At 37.5% G+C, this 20,797-nt stretch overlaps 1 protein-coding gene across 7 annotated transcripts in view; it reads left to right on the plus strand.

The window, feature by feature from the left end:
• M1AP (meiosis 1 associated protein) overlaps positions 1 to 20,797 on the plus strand; it is a 96,840-nt gene that overhangs the window by 15,784 nt on the left and 60,259 nt on the right. For 6 of the 7 annotated variants that reach the window (XM_082428064.1, XM_082428065.1, XM_082428059.1 and 3 more), the window contains exons 3-4: positions 15,847 to 16,032; positions 16,959 to 17,127. In XM_082428064.1, the coding sequence (XP_082284190.1) occupies positions 15,847 to 16,032; positions 16,959 to 17,127 (355 nt within the window). The remainder of the gene's footprint in view (positions 1 to 15,846; positions 16,033 to 16,958; positions 17,128 to 20,797) is intronic. The other variant, XM_082428062.1, reaches the window with a different exon arrangement.

A 20,797-nucleotide genomic window follows, 5' to 3' on the forward strand; every position in this document is an offset into this window, starting at 1 on the left:
GTCCAGTGGTTAGGACTCTGTGCTTCCACTGACAGGGGCCCAGGTTCGATCCCTGGTTGGGGAAATAAGGTCCCACAAGCTGCATGGCATGGCAATAAATAAATAAATAAAAGAGATTGGCGGAGGTGTGGGCATGACCCAACTATATCCTATCTACAGGAAACTAACTTCAAACACATTAAAAGTAGGTTGAAAGTAAAAGGATGGAAAAAGATATACCATGATAACAATCAAAACATTATTAATATATCAAATTAAGTAGACATAATGATAAAAAGAGTCACAGAACAAGAACAAATAGTCCTAAAATTTATATGGAACCCCAAAGACCTAGAATTGCTGAAGCAATCCTAAAGAAAAAGAACAAAGCTGGAGGCATAACCACCCCGTGCCCTCCTGCCAGACTTCAGACAATACTACAAAGCTACAGTAATCAAAACAGCCTGGGAACTTCCCTGGTGGTCCAGTGGTTAAGACTCCACACTCCCACTGTAGGGGGCACTGGTTCAACACTGGTCAGGGAACTAAGATCCTGCATGCCATGTGGTGCAGCCACAAAAAAAAAAAAAAAAAAAAACAACTGTGATATTGGCACAAAAACAGACATACGGGTCAATGGAACAGAATAGAGAGCCGAGCAATAAGCCCACACACCTACAGTCAATTAATCTTCAACAAAGGAAGCAAGAATATACAATGGAGAAGACAGTCTCTTCAGCAAGTGGTATTGGAAAAGCTGGACAGCAACATGTAAATCAGTGAAGTTAGAGCACTCCCTTATGCCATACATAAAAATAAACTCAAAATGGCTTAAAGACTTAAATATAAAGCATGACAGCATAAAACTCCTAGAAAAGAACATAGGCAAAATATCTGACATAAATTGTAGCCATGTTTTCTTAGGTCAGTCTCCCAAGGCAAAAGAAATAAAAGCAAAAATAAACAAATGGGACCTAATCAAACTAGGAAACCATAAACAAAATGAAAAGACAGCCTACAGAATGGGAGAAACTATTTGCAAATGATGCGACCAACAAGGGCTTAATTTCCAAAATATACAAACAGCTCATACAGTTCCATATTGAAAATAAATAAATAAATTTTAAAAATGGGCAGAAGACCTAAATAGACATTTCTCCAAAGAAGGCATACAGATGGCCAACAGGCACATGAAAAGATGCTCAACACTGCTAATTATTAGAGAAATGCAAATAACTGCAATGAGGTATCACCTCACACTAGTCAGAATGGCCATCAAAAAAAGTCTACAAATAATAAATGCTGGAGAGGTCGTGGAGAAAAGGGAACCTCCTGCACTGTTGGTGGGAATGTAAATTGGTGCAGCCACTACAGAGAATAGTATGGGGGTTCCTTAAAAAACTAAAAATAGAGTTACCATATGATCCAGCTATCCCATTCCTGGGCATATATATCTGGAGGAAACCCTAATTTGAAAAGATACATGCACCCCAGTGTTCATAGCAGCACTGTTTACAAGAGCCAAGACATGGAAGCAACCTAAGGGTCCATCGACAGATGAATGGACAAAGAAGATGTGGTATATATATACAATTTTACTCAGCCATAAAAAAGAATGAAATAGTGCCATTTGCAGCAACATGGATGGACCTAGAGATTATCATTCTAAGTGAAGTAAGTCAGACAAAGACAAATACCATATGATACCACTTACGTGTGGAATCTAAAAAAAATGATACAAAATGAATTTGCAAAACAGAAACAGACCCACAGACAGAGAACACAAACTTATGGTTACCAAAGGGGGAAAGGGAGGAGGGATAAATTAGGAGTTTGGGATTAGCAGATACACACTACTATATATACAATAGATAAACAACAAGGGCCTACTGTATAGCACAGGGAACTATATTCAATATCTTGTAATAACCTATAATGGAAAAGAATCTGAAAAAGAATATATATATATATATATATATATATATGTGTGTATACATATATATGTATCTGAATCACTTTGCTGTACACCTGAAACTAACACAACTGTATCTGAATCACTTTGCTGTACACCTGAAACTAACACAACGTTGTATATCAAGTATAATTTTTTAAAAAAAGTTTTCCAAAAGAAAAAAAAAGAGTCAATCCAACAAAAGACAGCAATCTTAAATGTGTACCCACTAAACAACAGAGCTACAAATGTCTGTTAACTGGTCAATGGATAAACAAAATGTACAACTCTCACTCCATAAAACTGGAGTTTCCTACAAGTACACTGAGGACAGAGTGAAAGTGATAGTGATGTTTACGACCATACGGCAAGTATGTTCCTCTATTGTGCCATTTTCCTTGTGCATGTCTGTCCCATGACCACATTTGGCTGTGATATCTATCTTCTGTCAGGCAATAGGGATAAAGAAAAGTTGAGAGTGATCTGGAAGGGCAAATGAAGATATTCAGCATAGGAGGCTTTTTGGGAGATGAGCTCATGTCCCAAACAAAGGTAAAAGGATTTCATTTCCTTCTTCAATTGACTACGTTCTATGCCTCTGGTACTCCTCAGTACATTTGGCCTTAGATGAATCCCCTGACCCCTTATTCACTCCATTAGGAAAGACAGATGGTTCTAGACTAAAAACAACCTCTGGTAACTCAGGAAAAATTGCAAGCCAAAATTTCCATCCAAAAGAGCAGTAAGTTCAACCATGGTCAAAAGCTCAAGAAAATCACTGAAACAATGCCATTACCTTATGTATGGAACAGTCCAATCTTTGTTTAAAGAAAACAATATTACCTTAAATCCATTTTATCTGACCTATATAAGTATCTGACGTTTTCTATCTGCAGAGTTAGCTCAAAATGTAAGTGGAGGAAGACAGCAGGTAGGAAATCTTGCCTAAGTTGAACACCTCAATTTATCTCCTCATATTTAATTTATGAGTATAATAAAATAATTCTGAACTTTTTATGAGAAATCTTGACAAAGGAATTATAATTAAAATATTAGAATTCCTTTTATATCCATTGTGCCCTTAATATAAATAAATTTGACCAAAATGATTAATCTCTCAAATCAGAGTTTCAGAAGAATTCCGTTACTGTGAAGATTTTACCAATTCTTTTACCTTTTCATGAGAACAAAGAAGTTATTTAAATCATATATGATCTACAATGGTATTTGAGGACCAGTAGTGGTCTAATTTGCCTATTACATTTATTTTCTTATCCTTACTAGCTGATCTTCAATAGAATCATTTAAAAGTGGCAAATAATAAGAATATATTATATTAAATAGTGTTCAGGTAAACTCCAATAAAGATAATAAACTGTTAATTGAGTGCTGCAGGAGGGTGGGGAGAGTAAGAAAAGGAAATATACAATTTTTATCATTGTATAGTGGAGATTTTCATCACTCATTAATGGATATTGCTAAAGAAATAACTTAGGGGAATTATATAAACATGGAATTATAAAGATAACCCCTAAAACAAATACAAACCTTCAAGGAAAACATATATAGAGCAAACAAATTTACACAGTATAGTGATTTTTCAAAAGCTATGAAAACAGTGTATACCTTAAAATAATATAACTAAAAATAACTAAACTTACCTATTAAAGTACTTTAAAAACAGATTTGATTGCAAAACAAAATTCTGCTGTATTCAAGAGACTACAACAAAGTGATTCAGAAAGGTTGAAAATAAAAGGAAGGGCAAAGGTATACTAGGCAAGTGCAGCCCCGTAATAAAAAACAAAAAGCATGATTTTAATATCAAACATCATTGAATTTAGAGCAAAAAGCACTAAACACGACTAAGAATGGCACTTTAATGCTAGGACACAAAGCAGAGAAGAGTAGAGAATTATCAAGAGGAGCATAAGAAATATATTCAGTAAGAGAGCTTGTTGGAGGGAGAGTCTATTGAAAATACATCAGTTTTGAATACCAGTGTACCAAATAACATAGTATCAACATTTTTTAAAGGAATATAATTATATGTATGAAAGAAATCTGCACCTTCCTGAAGTGCTCATGGAATAGTCACGAAAGTTGACCGTATGTTAAGCCACAAATAAACCCCAAAACTTTGATGAATTCCAAAAAGTACAAGTAGATCAGTCAACATTCTCTGAATACAGTGCAATAAAACTAGAAATAAATAGCAAATACAGAACAAAAAGTCACTACCACCTCGAAATTTTTAAGCTGTTTAATAGCTTTTGAATCAAAGAGGAAATCAGGGGAAAATTGCAGTATATCTAGGAAATAATAATAATGAAACACTACATATCAGAACCTATGTGATACAAAAAAAGTTAATGCTGAGAAAAATTCATATCTTTAAACTATATAAATTTCATTATTTTATATTAGTAAACCAGAAAAACTGAAAATAAATGAAGCAAGCAACTCAAGAAGAAAAGAAAAAACAAGCTTAAGGAAAGCTAAAGGAAGGAAATAATAAAGATAAAAACAAACAGTAATGAATATGAAAATAGAAAATTGTAGAACAAATGACTAAATCCAAATTTGTTCTTTGGGGAAAAAATAGGAAATAGATCAGCCATTAGTTAACTTAGTTTTAGGAAAAGGGCAGGGGGAAAAGGCACATATACACAAAATAAGATAAGGAGACAGTAACCAAACTTGTGTGAAATGCATAATTCTCCATGAAAATATAATTATTGAAAGTGAATTCAGAAGAGACAGAAACCTGCCATTTCCCATAAAAGGAATAGGGAAAGTTATCAAAGAACTACCCTCCCCCAAAATAAAGTACTGGAACCAAATGGTTTTGCAGGGGAATAATACCAGACTTTTAAAAAACAGATTGTTAAGTTTTTTAATCATTTTATACCACAGAAAGAAAAAAAAATCCTTCCAAATTCTTTTTGTGAAGATAATGTAATATTGATCCTAAAATCCAGCAAAGAAAAACTACAGACCAGTCTCACTTATGACTATCTATTAAACATCCCAAATAAAGTATTAACAATAGGATCCAGCTCATATTAAAAAAAATCATCTACAGGAATGCAGAAATGGTGCAGTACTGAAATCTATTAATATAGTTTACTATGTTAATATATCTAAGAAAAATATTATCGTGTTTATTTCCATACATACTGAAAAAATGGTGTTTAATAAAGTGCAACATCCAATCTTTTTTTAAAAAACCTTTAAAAATTAGGAACAGGTGGCTATTCCCATAGTATATGTCTATGACAACTCAAAAACCAGATCTTAGTGAAAAGACACTGAATATATTCCTGTGTAAGACAAGTAAGTTTGCTATCATCACTGTTATCTAACAGTATTTTAGAGATTTTCACTAATATAATTGCACACATAAAAAAGAAGTTAGAATATAGAAACAAGGAAAGGAGGGACTTCCCTGGCAGTCCAGTGGTTAAAAACACTCTGCGCTTCTGCTGCAGGGGGGCGCGGGTTTGATCCGGGGAACTAAGATCCCACATGCCCCGCGGCATGGCCAAAAAAAAAAAAGAGAAAATGATCGTCATTTGCAGATTAATGGTAATATATCTAGAAAACCCAAAAGAATCAACTAGAAAATTACTTCAAACAACAAAAGAATTCACGACAATGATCAGGTACAAATATTAATACAGATATAAGTACCCTTTAGGGCTTCCCTGGTGGCACAGTGGTTAAGAATCCGCCTGCCAATGCAGGGGACAAGGGTTCGAGCACCAGTCCGGGAAGATCCCACATGCCACAGAGCAACTAAGCCCGTGCACCACAACTACTAAGCCTGCTCTCTGGAGCCCGTGAGCCACAACTACTGAGCCCATGTGCCACAACTACTGAAGCTCGTGTGCCTAGAGCACATGCTCTGCAACAAGAGAAGCCACTGCAATAAGAAGACCATGCACCACAACGAAGAGTAGCCCCCGCACACCGCAACTAGAGAAAGACCACACAGCTACGAAGACCCAGCACAGCCAAAAATAAATAAAATAAATAAATTTATTTTTTAAAAAATAGTAATAAGTGCCCTTTATATTCTTCCAGAACAACAAACCAGAAGTTAAAATGGCAGAAAAGTTCTCATCACAATAACCAAAATGATCAAATAAATGCTCATGAATGAAAATAATAATAAATGTGCAAGATTTATATGAAGTAAAATGCTATTGAGAAACACAAAAGAAGACTTGAACAAATGAAAAGTCATTAGTTCTTGGGAGGACTCAGACCAGAAAGATGTCAGTTATCTCTAAATTAATCTATAAATGTAATGCAATTCCCAGTAAAATTTCTAACAGAAGAACTAGACATCTTGATAATAAAGTTAAAATTAGAAACAAAAAACAAACAAGAATAGCTAGAGACTCTTTCTCTCAAATATTAAACAGATATTCACAGTGTGATACTGGAAATTGAAAAAACAGCAATAGAATACAATTTAAAGTCCAGAAATAGACCCAAATAACATGGGGGGATTTAGTGTATAATAATGATGCTATTTAACATTAGTTGAAAGAATTGTTCAACAAACTAGATAGCCATGTGGGAAGAAATTCAGTTAGAGTCATACACACAGCTTACACCAGTATAAATTCCAAAAAAAAATTTTTTTTAATAAATTTATTTATTTATTTATTTTTGGCTGCGTTGGGTTTTTGTTGCTGCGCACCGGCTTTCTCTAGTTGCAGAGAGTGGGGGCTACTCTTCGTTGCGGTGCACTGTCTTCTCATTGTGGTGGCTTCTCTTGTTGCAGAGCATGGGCTCTAGGCGAGCAGGCTTCAGTAGTTGTGGCTCGCGGGCCCTAGAGCGCAGGCTCAGTAGTTGCAGATGGATCAAAGATTTAAATGTAAAAATTGAAAATATCTAAGTACTAGAACAGACTGTATCAGTCTGGGTCCAATCAGGAAATAGAAACCACACAGTGATTTAAACAAGGAAAAAGTATATAGAGTATTTTAACATAGTTTAACATATTAAACTATGATAATATAGCAAATATAAGATATAGGAGAGCTTTTTGTGGTACCCTAGGGCTGAGGGAGAGATCTCAAAGAAGAACAAACTTGGAAAGGGGACCCCTTTCCCAAGGCTGGGGTTTAGACCCAGTTGGAGAATATATGGTTGCAGCTGACTGGATGCAAAGAAGTTCACTGGTTTGCTCAAGCCAGAGCTGGTCCATGGCTACTGGGAAAGCAGGAAGCAACCCTCCAGGTGTAGGCACAGTGGCTGATGCATAGGCATGCAGAGAGTGGAGAAGCCAATGTGGGCAGGAGGCCTGGAGTAAGCAGTGTCCGTGTTGGAAGAACAGCAGCATTCGGAGGACCACAGGAGACAAAACTTCTGAGGGGAGGGACAGGTGAGCAAAGGGAATCAGGCATCAGTGCAGGCAGGAGGCCTGAAGCATGCAGTGTCCATGCTGAGTGGACAGCTGACAGGTGATCAGGTTAGGGCTGAGAAGTTCCCAGTGTCTTAGTCAGCTCAGGCTGTGACTAGCTGGTTTAAACAATAGACATTTATTTTCTCAAGGTTTAGAAGGCTGGAAGTCCAAGATCAGGGTGCCAGCCTGGTCAGGCTCTGGTGAGAGTCCTCTTCCATCTTGCAGACAGCGGCTTTCTTGCTATGTGCTCACATGGCCTTTCCTCAGTGCATGTACATGAAGAGAGAGCTCTGGTGTCTATTCTTCTTCTAAGAGCATCAATCCCATCATGGAGGCCCCACTCTCATGACCTCATCTAAACCTAATTACGTCCCAGAGGCCTTTCCTCTAAATACCATCACATTGGGAGTTAGGGCTTCAATTTATGAATTTTAAGGGGACACAAACATTCAGTCCATAACACCAAGGGCCTACAAGTTCTGGGCATGTGGGTGGAGCACTACCAGGTAACTTCATACCCCACTGCTTTCAGCAGGAGTGCACCTTCCTCCGGCAATGTCCCTCCAGTACACTCTACTCAGAAAACTTAACATCATGATTACTGTAAGGGAGAAAGACTTAAAGTAGAATTCTGCCCATTATTGCAGAGATACACTGAAGCGTGAATTTTGAGCTGAGAAGCAATAAATCAACAATTAACATACAGACCATGGGGGAAAATGTAACAGTAAGAAAGACCTTTCTAATCATAACACAAAAGCCAAAATTCCAAAAATAAAAGATTAATAAATTCAGCTGAATAAATATAGAAAATAGAAAATAGAAAAAATAGAAAATATACACTTGGCCAAAAAAAAAAAATACTGTGTGTAAAATCTAAAGACAACTAACAATATGAGGGAAAATATTTGCTTCTATATCACATAGGGTTAATTTCCCTAACCGCATAAAGATTTCCTTAAAATCAATAAAGATAATGACCAACAATCAATAGAAAGTGAGAAATTATATACAGTTTTCATTAAAGGAAATACACATGATGCTGAAACATTGAATATGTTCAGTCTCACTTATAAAAGAAATGCAAGTTAAAACTACATTGAGATGCTATTATTTTTCACCTATTTGGCTGGCAAAGATTTTTTTTTTTAAGTTTAATGACATACTGTTTATGAGGATATAAAGAAGCAGACACCCTTATATGCCATTTATGGGCATATATTTTAACACAATTTCTATAGTGGGCAATTTGGTATCACAATTTACATACCCTTTAACCTAGCAAGTCTGTTTTTAATAGGTTTTGTTTTGTTTTGTTTTGGCTGCACTGGGTCTTCGTTGCTGCACGTGCGCTTCTCAAGTTGTGGCGCATGGGCTCTAGAGTGCATGGGCTTAGTTGCAGTATGTGGGATCTTAGTTCCCCAACCAGGGATCAAACCTAGGCCCCCTGCATTGGGAGCACAGAGTCTTAACCACTGGACCACCAGGGAAGTCTCACAAGTCTGTTTTTAGAAACTTATCCTACAGATATGTTTTCATATGTGCAAAAATGATTTGAGTATAAGATTATTCATTTCAGCATTGTTTGCAATAGCAAAAGATTGGAAACAACCTAATGTTAATTAATAGGGAATTGGTTAAATAAAGTTATGGTCCATCCATTAATGGAATACTATGTAGCCATAAAGATTGACACTTTTTATATATTGAATGTAGTGATTACCCAAATTTACTCTGCAATAAAATCAAGATACAAAAGAGTATCATATCTCTTCTATTTTGGTAAGAAGAAAGATCAAGTTTATCATTTATATTTTCTTCCATGTAAAGAAATACCTCTGGAAAGATACCCAATAAGCTAGTAATATTGATTGCCTCCAGTAAAGTACTGGTTAGCTGAAGAACAAGAGTAGGAAGGTGACTTTTTCTACATATTCTTTTGTAACCTTTGAATCTTGAATGCTTGTTGAATGAGAGAAGAAAAATCGCAACAAAATTTTGGAAACTATAATACAGGTGAAAAGTGATAATTGACTTAGCAGTCCCAAGAGAGCTAAATCTTAAGCCAGTAGTGGGAAACCCAAGGAAGAAAGCATTTTAAACCACCAAGTTCTCAAAAGCCTTAGGAATTGGTAAAATCAAGTACTTCTGGAGGTAAGAATGAAGGTAAAGCTAAAAGTAGAAATATGTTGAGCATCTGTTTAAAAAGCAGTTTGACCTTTAGATGCTCTCTTCTACTCCAAAAGCAACAAACTTATTCGTCACCTTAGATGGGGCATCGCAACATGCCCCATACCAATGTACCCCTAGGAATTTCACTGAGGTAGAAGGCCCCTGAATTTTAGTCGAATTTATTTCCTACCCTCTGGCATACAAATGTCTTACCAATAAGTTAGAGTAGGTGCTACTTCTTGCTCACTAGGTCCACTCAGCATAATGTCATTAATGTAATGGGCCAGTGTGATAGCTTGTGGAAGGGAAACAGTCAAAAATCCCTGTGAACTAAATTATGACATAGGGCTGGAGAATTGATATACCCCTGAGGTAGGACAGTGAAGGTGTATTGCTGGCCTTGGCAGCTGAAAGCAAACTGCTTCTGTGGGACCTTATAGACAGGAGTGGAGAAAAGGCATTTGCCAGATCAATAGCTGCATACCAGGTACCAGGAGATGTGTTAATTTGCTCAAGCAATGAAACCACATCTAGTACAGCAACTGCCGTTGGAGTCACCACCTGGTTAAGTTTATGATAATCCACTATCATTCTCCAAGACCCGTCTGTCTTCTGTACAGGCCAAATTGGCAAGTTGAATGGGGATATGGTAGAAATCACCACCCCAGCATCTTTCAAGTCCTTGATGGTGGCACTAATTTCTGCAATTCCTCCAGAAATTCAGTATTACTTTTATTATTTTCCTAAGTAGAGGCAGTTCTAGAGGCTTCCACTTGGCCTTTCCCACCATAATTGCCCTCACTCCACAGGTCAGGGAACTAATGTGGGGATTCTGCCAGATGTTAGGTATGTCTATTCCAGTTATGCTTTCTAAAACTGAGGAAATAGCCACAGAATGCATTTGGGGACCCACTGGACCTGATATAAAATTTCGTTGATCACCTGACCTCCACAAGCCCCTACTCTGACTAGTGGGCAACAATGATGTTTGGGATCTCCTAGAATTAGTGTCAGTTCATAGCCAGTGTCCAGTAGACCCTGAAACGTCTGATTATCCCCTTTACTTCAGTGTAAGTTACCCTGGTAATGTTCAAATCTTTCTGGTCCTTTTTTCTTTTCTTTTTATTTATTTATTTATTATTTAGTTTTGGCTGTGTTGGGTCTTCGTTTCTGTGCGAGGGCTTTCTCTAGTTGCAGCAAGTGGGGGCCACTCTTCATCGCGATGCGCGGGCCTCTCACTATCGTGGCCTCTCTTGTTGCGGAGCACAGGCTCCAGACGCACAGGCTCAGTAGTTGCGGCTCACGGGCCTAGTTGCTCCGCGGCATGTGGGATCTTCCCAGACCAGGGCTCGAACCCGTGTCCCCTGCATTGGCAGGCAGATTCTCAACCACTGCGCCACCAGAGAAGCCCTTTCTGGTCCTTTTTTGATAGTTTTTTAATTCTTTGTTCCTGGTGTTGAATCCCTCTTTTATTTCTTTAAACATCTTAAAGGTACTTAAATATATGTGATAATTCTAATATCTGAAGTGGTTGGTATTCTAATTCTCCTGTTTGTTGTTTCTGCAGACTCTCTCTCATAATGTTTGTTTCCTCACTGATTTTGTAATTTTGGATTATTAGCTTACCTTAAGCCGATCTTAATGTGTGAGAATTCTGTGAGGACTGAGTTTAGGGTGTGTACCTGAGGTGCTATCAACCCAGGACCACTTTAAGTTATGTTTTAAACTTAGGGTTTCCTAGACCCTGCAGATAAAGACAAATCCCAAACCCACATGAGGGGAGATACGTGGTTTCTAGGTCCCAGCAGTGATTTCTTTCTCATTTCTACTCAGAGCTCACATAAGCCAACAAGTTTCATTGTCACCTCCCTTGACCAGAGAGTAGATTCTTTCTAGCCCACCTTTTCACTGAGAAAATAACCCTTTGAATGGTCTTAACTTTGAGCCAGGATGGCAGTTCCAACTCTTCTCCTTATGAGGGCCTAAGGCCTTGTCTCCTTCTCCTTTACAACACAAAGCCCTAGGTTCCCAAGATCAACAAGTAAAGCCAAGACTTTTATACCTATCTCACACTGTAGTTTCCTATTGTCCCCACTTTGGTACCTGGGGATTTCCCTTAATTTCTTATGAATTCAACTATGCATATAAAAGATATTTGTGTTTTATCTAGTATGTATATTGTTAGGTGGTGGAAGAGTGTGTTTCAGATATCTATTTATTTGTAGGTGCTTTTTACATATTAAGAATATTAATGTTGGGGCTTCCCTGGTGGCGCAGTGGTTGAGAATCTGCCTGCCAGTGCAGGGGACACGGGTTCGAGTCCTGGTCTGGGAAGATCCCACATGCCACGGAGCAACTAGGCCCGTGAGCCACAACTACTGAGCCTGCGCGTCTGGAGCCTGTGCTCCGCAATAAGAGAGGCCGCGATAGTGAGAGGCCCACGCACCGCGATGAAGAGTGGCCCCCGCTTGCCGCAACTAGAGAAAGCCCTCGCACAGAAACGAAGACCCAACACAGCCATAAATAAATAAATAAATAAATAAATAAATAAATAAATAAATAAATAAATAAAAGAATATTAATGTCATGCTAATCATATACATTGCAAGTATTTACCCAGTTTGTTTTTTGTCTTTAACTTTATTCATATTCTCCTTTACTTAACAGAAAATTTTAATTTTATGTGGTCAGATCTCTTCATTTTTCCCTTTATGGTGTCCTACCTTTGTTGTCATGTTTCCAAAGGCCTTCCCTACCAGAAGATAGTATCCTTTTTTTCCTACTATTTTCCTAGTTTATTTTTTCAATAAATTTCTCATTATTGAATAATTTTAGATTCATCAAAAAGTTGCAAAGGCAGTACAGAGAATGCCTGTATTTTCTAACTTATATTTTTCCTCCCCCTGAAATTTATTATATGTGCATCCATTTACCATTTATTCAAAAATAATTTGTTTAATAAAACTGTGTTCCAGGTACTGTTCTAGGCCCTGCAGACCTGGCAATGAAGAGATAGATCAGATTCCTCCTTTAGTATATTATTATATTGAGCTTATATTCTAGTGAGATAGACAGACAATAACTTGTCAACATACTTTGGAAAATGTCATTCTAGTGTGACTCTAATCCCTTTCTATTCTGAGGCTATTTATCTCACTTGTTTGTAAAGTTAGTAGAAAGTGGGAATTATGTCTTTTTTTAGGTACCTAGTACATCATAAGCACATAATAATAAATGTTTTTTAAAATGGATGACTGAATGGACCTATGTCATTTACATAGATACTATTTTTTTTCCACTTATTTTTGTCAGTTGTAGAATAGGGCCATTAAGTCAATACAAACCCCTTCTGTTTAATCAGCAATGTCTTAAGTGCTTTTAGAGTTTGATAGTGATAAAAAATAATAACCACAGCTAACACTGAGTACATACTGTGTGACATGAACTAAGTCATTTAATAGTCTGTAAGATAAGTATTTCCATTGTCCCCAATTTCTAATTGAAGACATTTTAGCTTAAGGACTCATAGTCAGTAAGAGGAAGAGATAGGTTTGGAACTCAAGTCTATTTGGATCTAAAACCTGAACCAAGACTAGTACTTCTTTAACTAAAATGTCCACTACTCTTCAACAAGCATCCTCTACTCTTGTCAGGCACATTTCCTCTTTCTCTCTGACACATTATATTCACTTTCAACCTCCATAGATGCTTGTATTGAACTTTCAGCCTCTCTACCAATCCCCCAACACACACACATAAACACATAAAATATTGTATTCTTTTTACAAATCTTACCCTTTCAATTCTCAGCCCAATCTCACCCCCTTTCCAACAACACTTACCTTTCTTTTTCTAAATCTCTAAAGTATCAATAGTCGATAACAGTCTCTTTCAACTGGGATACACATACCACTAGGGCTATAAGACTTCCCAGAGTACACAGGAATATATAATTTTAAAGAATTGATATATAGATCCTCAATTTCCACTAGTATTCTTTTCTAAAATTTCTCTGACTAATTATGCCTATGATGAGGATGTCAGGCTACTTCGTCATTCCCACCATCCCTTTCACAATTACCCTTCTTCCACTTCACAAAGAAAATCCAAAATAAAAAGGAAGAGGTGAGAGGTACAAATCTTTCACCCACTATGAATTTTACTGTGATGAATTGCCATGTGGTTTTAAAACTTGCAGGGACACCAAACAAGGAATAATTCAAAATATTGGCATCAACGTAAGAAAGTAAATGACTTATGATTGGGTTAAGAATCTTTTGCAACCAGGTGATTTCCAATTTTAACAAAATTGAAGGAAGACTAAATTGAGAGACTTCCCTGGCGGTCAGTGGTTAAGACTTCGCCTTCCAGTGCAGGGGCTGTGGGTTCGATCCCTGGTCAGGGAGCTAAGATACCACATGCCTCGTGGCCAAAAAGCAAAACAAAAAAACAGAACCAATATTGTAACAAATGCAATAAAGACTTTAAAAAATGGTCCACATCAAAAAAAAATCTTAAAAAACAAAGACTAAACTGAGTAGCAGCTGGTAGATCATTAAAATAATTTTTATTAGTATTTATATCCCTATATAATTTTTGGCATATAGCTCAGAATGAATTTGACAATTTGATTGACATCTATATTTATCAGGACGATGGTTCTCAGCACTAGAAACCTCCTAGAAAATAAGAATAGGATTAATACTGAATGTTGGTGCCATTCAATCAGTAATTTATTTATTCACACATACCTTAACTGAAAAAAGAACGCAACATGCTCGTGCCATTGAGAGATGCATTTCTAATTAAAGTTTATGCTTAATGCCAATAATTATCAAAATAGGTAATATATATGTTGTTTTGATCAATTGTATATGAACAATAATTTTAATAATAGCTCAATCTAGATTATTAATTAGAGCCTATAGTCATAGGAAATTTTAAAATCTTAGAACATGTAAATATTTTTGACACAGAGAAGTATGATAAGATGATCAATTAAAAAACTGCCAACCAAAAAATTCTATTACATTATGATAAAACTCTATGAGAAAAGTGAAATGGAAATATGAATTCAAGGAGAAAAATGAATAATATTAATTTCCATCTGTTAAAAAGAAAAAAGAGCTTGCTCATGTACTTTTTAAATTGAATAATGCAAGTATCAAATCCCTATGATATTTAGATTCTATTGGATTATGTTTTAAAAAATAGTGGTATAGTTTTATTTTGAAATATTGATATTTAAATATGCTGGAAGTTATATCCTTAACAACTACGTACTTACTTAAAATCTAGATGTCAACTTAAAAACGTATAAAGGAGTATATCATTTTTCATATTCTTTTAGGGAGTACATGAAAAGAAATGCTCAAAGGCTACTAGTCTGTACTTGAGTAGGTTTCTTATCTTCCTATCTAGATTACAAGTTCTCTTTGTGTAAGAATTATATACTATTTATTGTGTTTTTCCCAGAGATTCATGGAGAGGAGCATGTAAGCAAAGTAACATGCTCATGAATTTTATGTGCATTTTGCAAATATTGCTCAATTCTGCTCTTTGATCAGGAAAGTTTCCTTATCCCAAATATAATTCCTCCCCACCCCACCCCCACCTGCTATTGATGCTTGGAATTCCTTCAAATAGTGTCACAAATTTTAATTCCACATTTATTCAAAATGCATATATTCTTAGGAGACGTAACATTGATCTAGAGTCAGATTAGATTAGATTACTTCCTGAGAACAAGTTTTTGTGAAGGAAAGTGAGGAGAGCCAGGAGATTTACATGTTGATTCCTTGACCTGACTGCAGACTAAGCCAAGCATCTCTGCTTAAAGTGATCCTGAGGGGCAGATTAGGTAGGACCTTATCAGTTCTAAAATGATCAAAATCCTCATTTCTGATAAAACATCACTCTTGAATAGAGAAGCTTGCTGTGCCTAGACTGACTGAGAAATGAAGATAATGTCTAAGAGTGACACTGCTAGGCCTCCAATTTGCAGACCACCCCAAAGTAAAACTAAGCAGTCACAACTGAACCTTCCTTTGGGTGAGTGAATGAGTTAAAACACGTTCTTTCCTGTTTCTAGTAATTCCACATAATCAAAGTCCTTTGGCTGCAAATTTTCCTTCCTCTGGTCTAGGGAAGATTTTAGTGCAGTGCCTAGAACATAATAGGCATTCCATAGATCTTGGTCAAATAAACAGATTTTCAGGAAGGGAAAAGTACTCTTGAGGAGTAATTGATAATGAAATTAGACTGCCAGTTAATCTGAAACCTGAGTCACTAAAGATTTGCATCTTTGATTCATTTTTCTCTGCAGCAAGTGAAAGGGAACTTTGCTAGGCTGCAGGCCTGCATCTCAGAACTCCGCATATTGCAAAGAGAAGGTTGTTTCAGACCACAAGCCACTTCTCTACAGCTGGCGATAAAGGATGGGCTCCAGCAGTTCAAACAGTACAGTGGACACATGACCACAAGTGCAGCTTTGACCAACACTTCCCTGGAGGTAAAAGATAGCTTAGGACACTAAGCCACCTTCCCATTTCAGTCCATCTAGATCCTTCATTGTTTGTCATCCTTCTGTTGTTCTCTGTTTCATTCACATTGAAAGTCATGACTAGATACTCCATTGGGTACGAGTGACTGTGAGTTAAAACACATTCAGTCTCTAGTAACATCAGGCATCAGACAAATGAGTTTAAAAATAATTATGCTTTCATCTGCATGCTTATTCATCAATTAAAAATGTCTAAGTACAAAAGAGAATTGAATGTATTTAATACTTGCCTTCCAGAGTGTCACGTTCAACCCAGATTCAGATTGAGCAAGGAGAGAAATCTACATGGAAGTACCGCTGTGAGAAAAGAGCATATAAGCTCTCTGATCTTTAGTACACATTTAGTGAGTGGAATTTAAGGATCCTATTTCCTTTGTATCCTCAAGAAATCAAAGCACTTTGAGCAAGAGGGATACTGCCAATGATTCAAGCAATCTTAAAAACTGAAACAAGTGGGGGACTTCCCTGGCGGTCCAGTGGTTGAGACTCCGTGCTCCCAATGCAGGATGTGCGGATTCAGTCCCTAATCGGGGAACCCTAGTTGAGGAACTAAGATCCCACATGCTGCACGCGGTACGACCAAAAGAAAAACAAAAACTAAAACACAGGGATGGCTTCTCATTGGTCACTTTCTGGGGTAGGTTCAGCCTGTTTGGAAGGGTCCTGTGATGATCTGACCCACCAGACCTCTCCCACCAGAATCTGTCAAATGAAATTTGATTTGCAAATTACATATAAATCTTTTTCTTTGCCCTAAAGACAATAGCCAATACCACAGATTTCTGTGGTGTTTAATCTTCCAGATCTAACCTGTTACATTCTAACCTCTGTACATCAGGGAAAGTAGACACGTTGATTCTTCTATTTATTTCCAGATTACTGTTCTGACTTCACAGCCTGGAAAAGAGGTGGTCAAACAATTGGAGGAAGGATTGAAAGATACAGACATAGTCAGAGTCAGGAGGCTTCAGGTGGTTGAGATCACAAAGGGAGTCCTAGAATGTATGGACTCAGCATCCCCTGTTGAAGAGGCCAGCAACGACGGTAAGAATTAAAAGAAAAGGTAAAAAGAATGGTAAGAATTTTAATGAGTAGTCTTTTACAGATCAGGAAGATTATTTTCCATGGTCTTTTTTTTAAAAAAGAGATTTTTTTTGATGTGGACCATTTTTAAAGTCTTTATTGAATTTGTTACAATATTGCTTCTGTTTTATGTTTCGGTCTTTTGGCCGCGAGGCATGTGGAATCTTAGCTCCCCGACCAGGGATCAAACCCGCACCCCCTGCTTTGCAAAGGGAAGTCTTAACCACTGGACCACCAGGGAAGTCTCTTCCATGGTCTTTTTATGTTCTTAAATGAAATGAAGCCAACAGATTTCACTGTGGTTCAGACAGGTGTTTCTAGGTGTTAGAGTTTAATTTTTTAATCATATTTTTAATTTTAGAAACAATGTATGTTAATGTAAAACCTGAAATATAGGTATAAAAAGTAAAAATTCCTTCCTCCTCAAGAGATTGGGGTATCCCTCTTAATGCTCCATTAGATAGATAGATAGATAGATAGATAGATAGATAGATAGATAGATAGATAGGTAGATAATAGGAAGAAATATTTTATATTTTAATGGGATCATGACATACATAATATTCTGTAATCCTCTTTGCATGTTGTACAGCTATCTATGTTAGTATCTATAGACATGCCTTGTTTTTTACTGGATACATGATTTTTTTTTACTTTGTGGTTGGACCATAGTTTGTTTAATCACTTATTAATGAATAATTTGGTTTATTACATTTTGCTATTATAACCAATGCTGTATGAAGAGACATATGCACGGCTGGCTTCATTGGCCTATGACCAGTGCGGTCACACAAGGCCCTGCATTCAGAAAGCCCCTATGCTTAGGATTTAATGCTTTTGGGTTGCAGTCTTGAAATTCTTAATCAGTGTTTTGTAAGTGAAGTTTGATGGAACAATGGAACATGTGCCAGGGGATTATAGTCTCGGTTCGTATGTGCCCTGCCTACCTCCTACCTCCCCAGAATGGGTTTTGAGTCACCAGCTTCCCAGCCCTGATGTCCCCAGCCCACCTACCCCAACCCAGTGACTACTGGCACTCAGATCCCTGCTAATAAATCCCACATAAGTCACCAGTAATCGTACACTTCCTAGAAGAGAAAATATTCAAACTGAGTCTTAAAGGACAAATAGGAATTAACCAAGCGGAGGAAGAGGAAAGGGGGACTCAAAAAGGAGACCCAGGGACATGAGAAAGCAAGATAAATCAACTTTCAGAGATGAGCCCATGGTTCCTTATGTCAGGAGCCTATCAGGCAGAGGCAGGAGTAAGGCTCTAAAGGAAGGCAAGGGTTAGATCAAGAAAGGCCATATATGCCCTAAACCCATTCTAAGACATTTGGATTTCATGCTAAAGCAATGGAAATTTATGAGAAGATTTTTGTCAGGAGGTCAAGTAGAGATTCTCAAGTTACAGCATTTAAAAGGTTTTTAACTGGTTTTAATTTATCCAACACTCAAGTTACAGTTCACCCTCTGTCAGTTCTTTCTGGTTATATTGGTCTTCTCCAAGGTTATACACACCTGGAGGTGTCCACCGTTCTGATACCATTGATCTCTTCCTGGTTCCACATAAATAACCGCACTCTTCCCTTCACGCCCTAATTAGGTTAGGGGGTTGGTAACTAAGGATGTGTTTCCATCAAATTCTGACACATGTGGATCCTTCCAGCATCATGGACCACTGACATTGTTCTGGTTGGGGAGGGAGGGTAACTAGCCTTGCTGTGTGGTGTATGAACTCTCAGCTGCTACACACCCTCTGCTTTTCTCAAGCCAGTCTCTTCACTGACTGTCCTTCTATCTCCATCCCTCCACTTGTAGTAATCTTTTCCTCTGAATTCCCCCTTCTTTCCTCTGAATTCCTCCCCTTATCCTCTTCCAACCAAATCCTCCCCATCCTTTAAGGCCTAATTCAGGTTCATGACTACTGAATTGATTTTCCTCTCCTTAGAACAACCACATGGCCTGTGGTCTACACAACAAAATTTAGCACTTAATTATATACCACATAGAATTGTTTACCATTGCTTTATTTGTTTTTTAAGTTTTTATTGGAGTATAATTGCTTTACAATGGTGTGTTAGTTTCTGCTGTATAACAAAGTGAATCAGCTATACGTATACATATATCCCCATATCCCCTCTCTCTTGCGTATCCCTCCCACCCTCCCTATCCCACCCCTCTAGGTGGTCACAAAGCACCGAGCTGATCTCTCCATGCAATGCAGCTGCTTCCCACTATCTATTTTACGTTTGGTGATGTATATATGTCAGTGCTACTCTCTCACTTCGTCCCAGCTTACCCCTCCCCCTCCCCGTGTCCTCAAGTCCACTCTCTACGTGTGCGTCTTTATTCCTGTCCTGCCCCTAAGTTCATCAGAACCATTTTTTTTTAGATTCCACGTATATGTGTTAGCATACAGTATTTGTTTTTCTCTTTCTGACTTACTTCACTCTGTATGACAGTCTCTAGGTTCATCCACCTCACTACAAGTAATTCAGTTTCGTTTCTTTTTATGGCTGAGCAATATTCCATTGTTTATATGTACCACATCTTCTTTATCCATTCACCTGTCGATGGACACTTAGGTTGCTTCCACTTCCTGACTATTGTAAATAGTGCTGCAGTGAACGTGGTGGTACATGACTCTTTTTGAATTATGGTTTTCTCAGGGTATATGCCCAGTGGTGGGATTGCTGGGTCATATGGTAATTCTATTTTTAGTTTTTTAAGGAACCTCCAGACTGTTCTCCATAGTGGCTGTATCAATTTACATTCCCACCAACAGTGTAAGAGGGTTCCCTTTTCTCCACACCCTCTCCAGCGTTTATTGTTTGTAGATTTTTTGATGATACCATTGCTTTATTGTGTGATAATTTTGTCTTCTCACCTAAACTGTAAACTACTTGATATCTTTTCTATCTGTATTAACTCTTAAGCATTAAGCCTTGGCATTACAAATTTGTCCTACTCATTTCTGCGCCCCACTCTGTAGTAGATCCTAGATTATCAGTATATATTTGTTGAATGAATTGATGACAGTGATACCTGTGGAGTCTGTTCTTGGTCTGCCCATCATCCCCTGCATCCCCCTTCTTTAGTAACACCTCTATTTTCATGGTCACAGGGTGGGCCATGACCCAGGTGAGACAAACATAGTTCTCCAGGCGACTAATCAGAGTCTTTCCCAGTGGGTTCTCAAACTGAATCTGTGAGAGAGAAGCTCTTTTTATTTCTCTTTGATCATGGACAGATCAGGCATGGACCATGTTCTTTTCTCCCTTCAGTGACTGTACCCAGAAAGTACTGAATCTCTAATGGCACAAAGCTCAGAGTACTCTGAGGGTACCTGATGGCTTTATTTAAAATAGTTAGAGGCTAGCGCTGTAGAGAAGAGCTTTTAAATGCAGGAAGGCAGCTTTCTACCTTGTGTCACTGCTAACGATTCTTCCAGTAACTTCCTATTTGCTTATAAATAATACATTATCCCATAAATTGCTTGTAATTCCTCTTTGTGAGTTAAGTGTACATATGGTTCATAGCTTGAACTCTTCCCAGTTTGCCTGTACTTTCCTCAAAGTTAATTCCTTTATTCCATTAATGTTTTGCTTTATCTGATGTTCTTGTCAAG

Source organism: Balaenoptera physalus, assembly GCF_965194825.1.
Source record: "Balaenoptera physalus genome assembly, chromosome: 15".
Taxonomy (NCBI): Eukaryota; Metazoa; Chordata; class Mammalia; order Artiodactyla; family Balaenopteridae; genus Balaenoptera; species Balaenoptera physalus.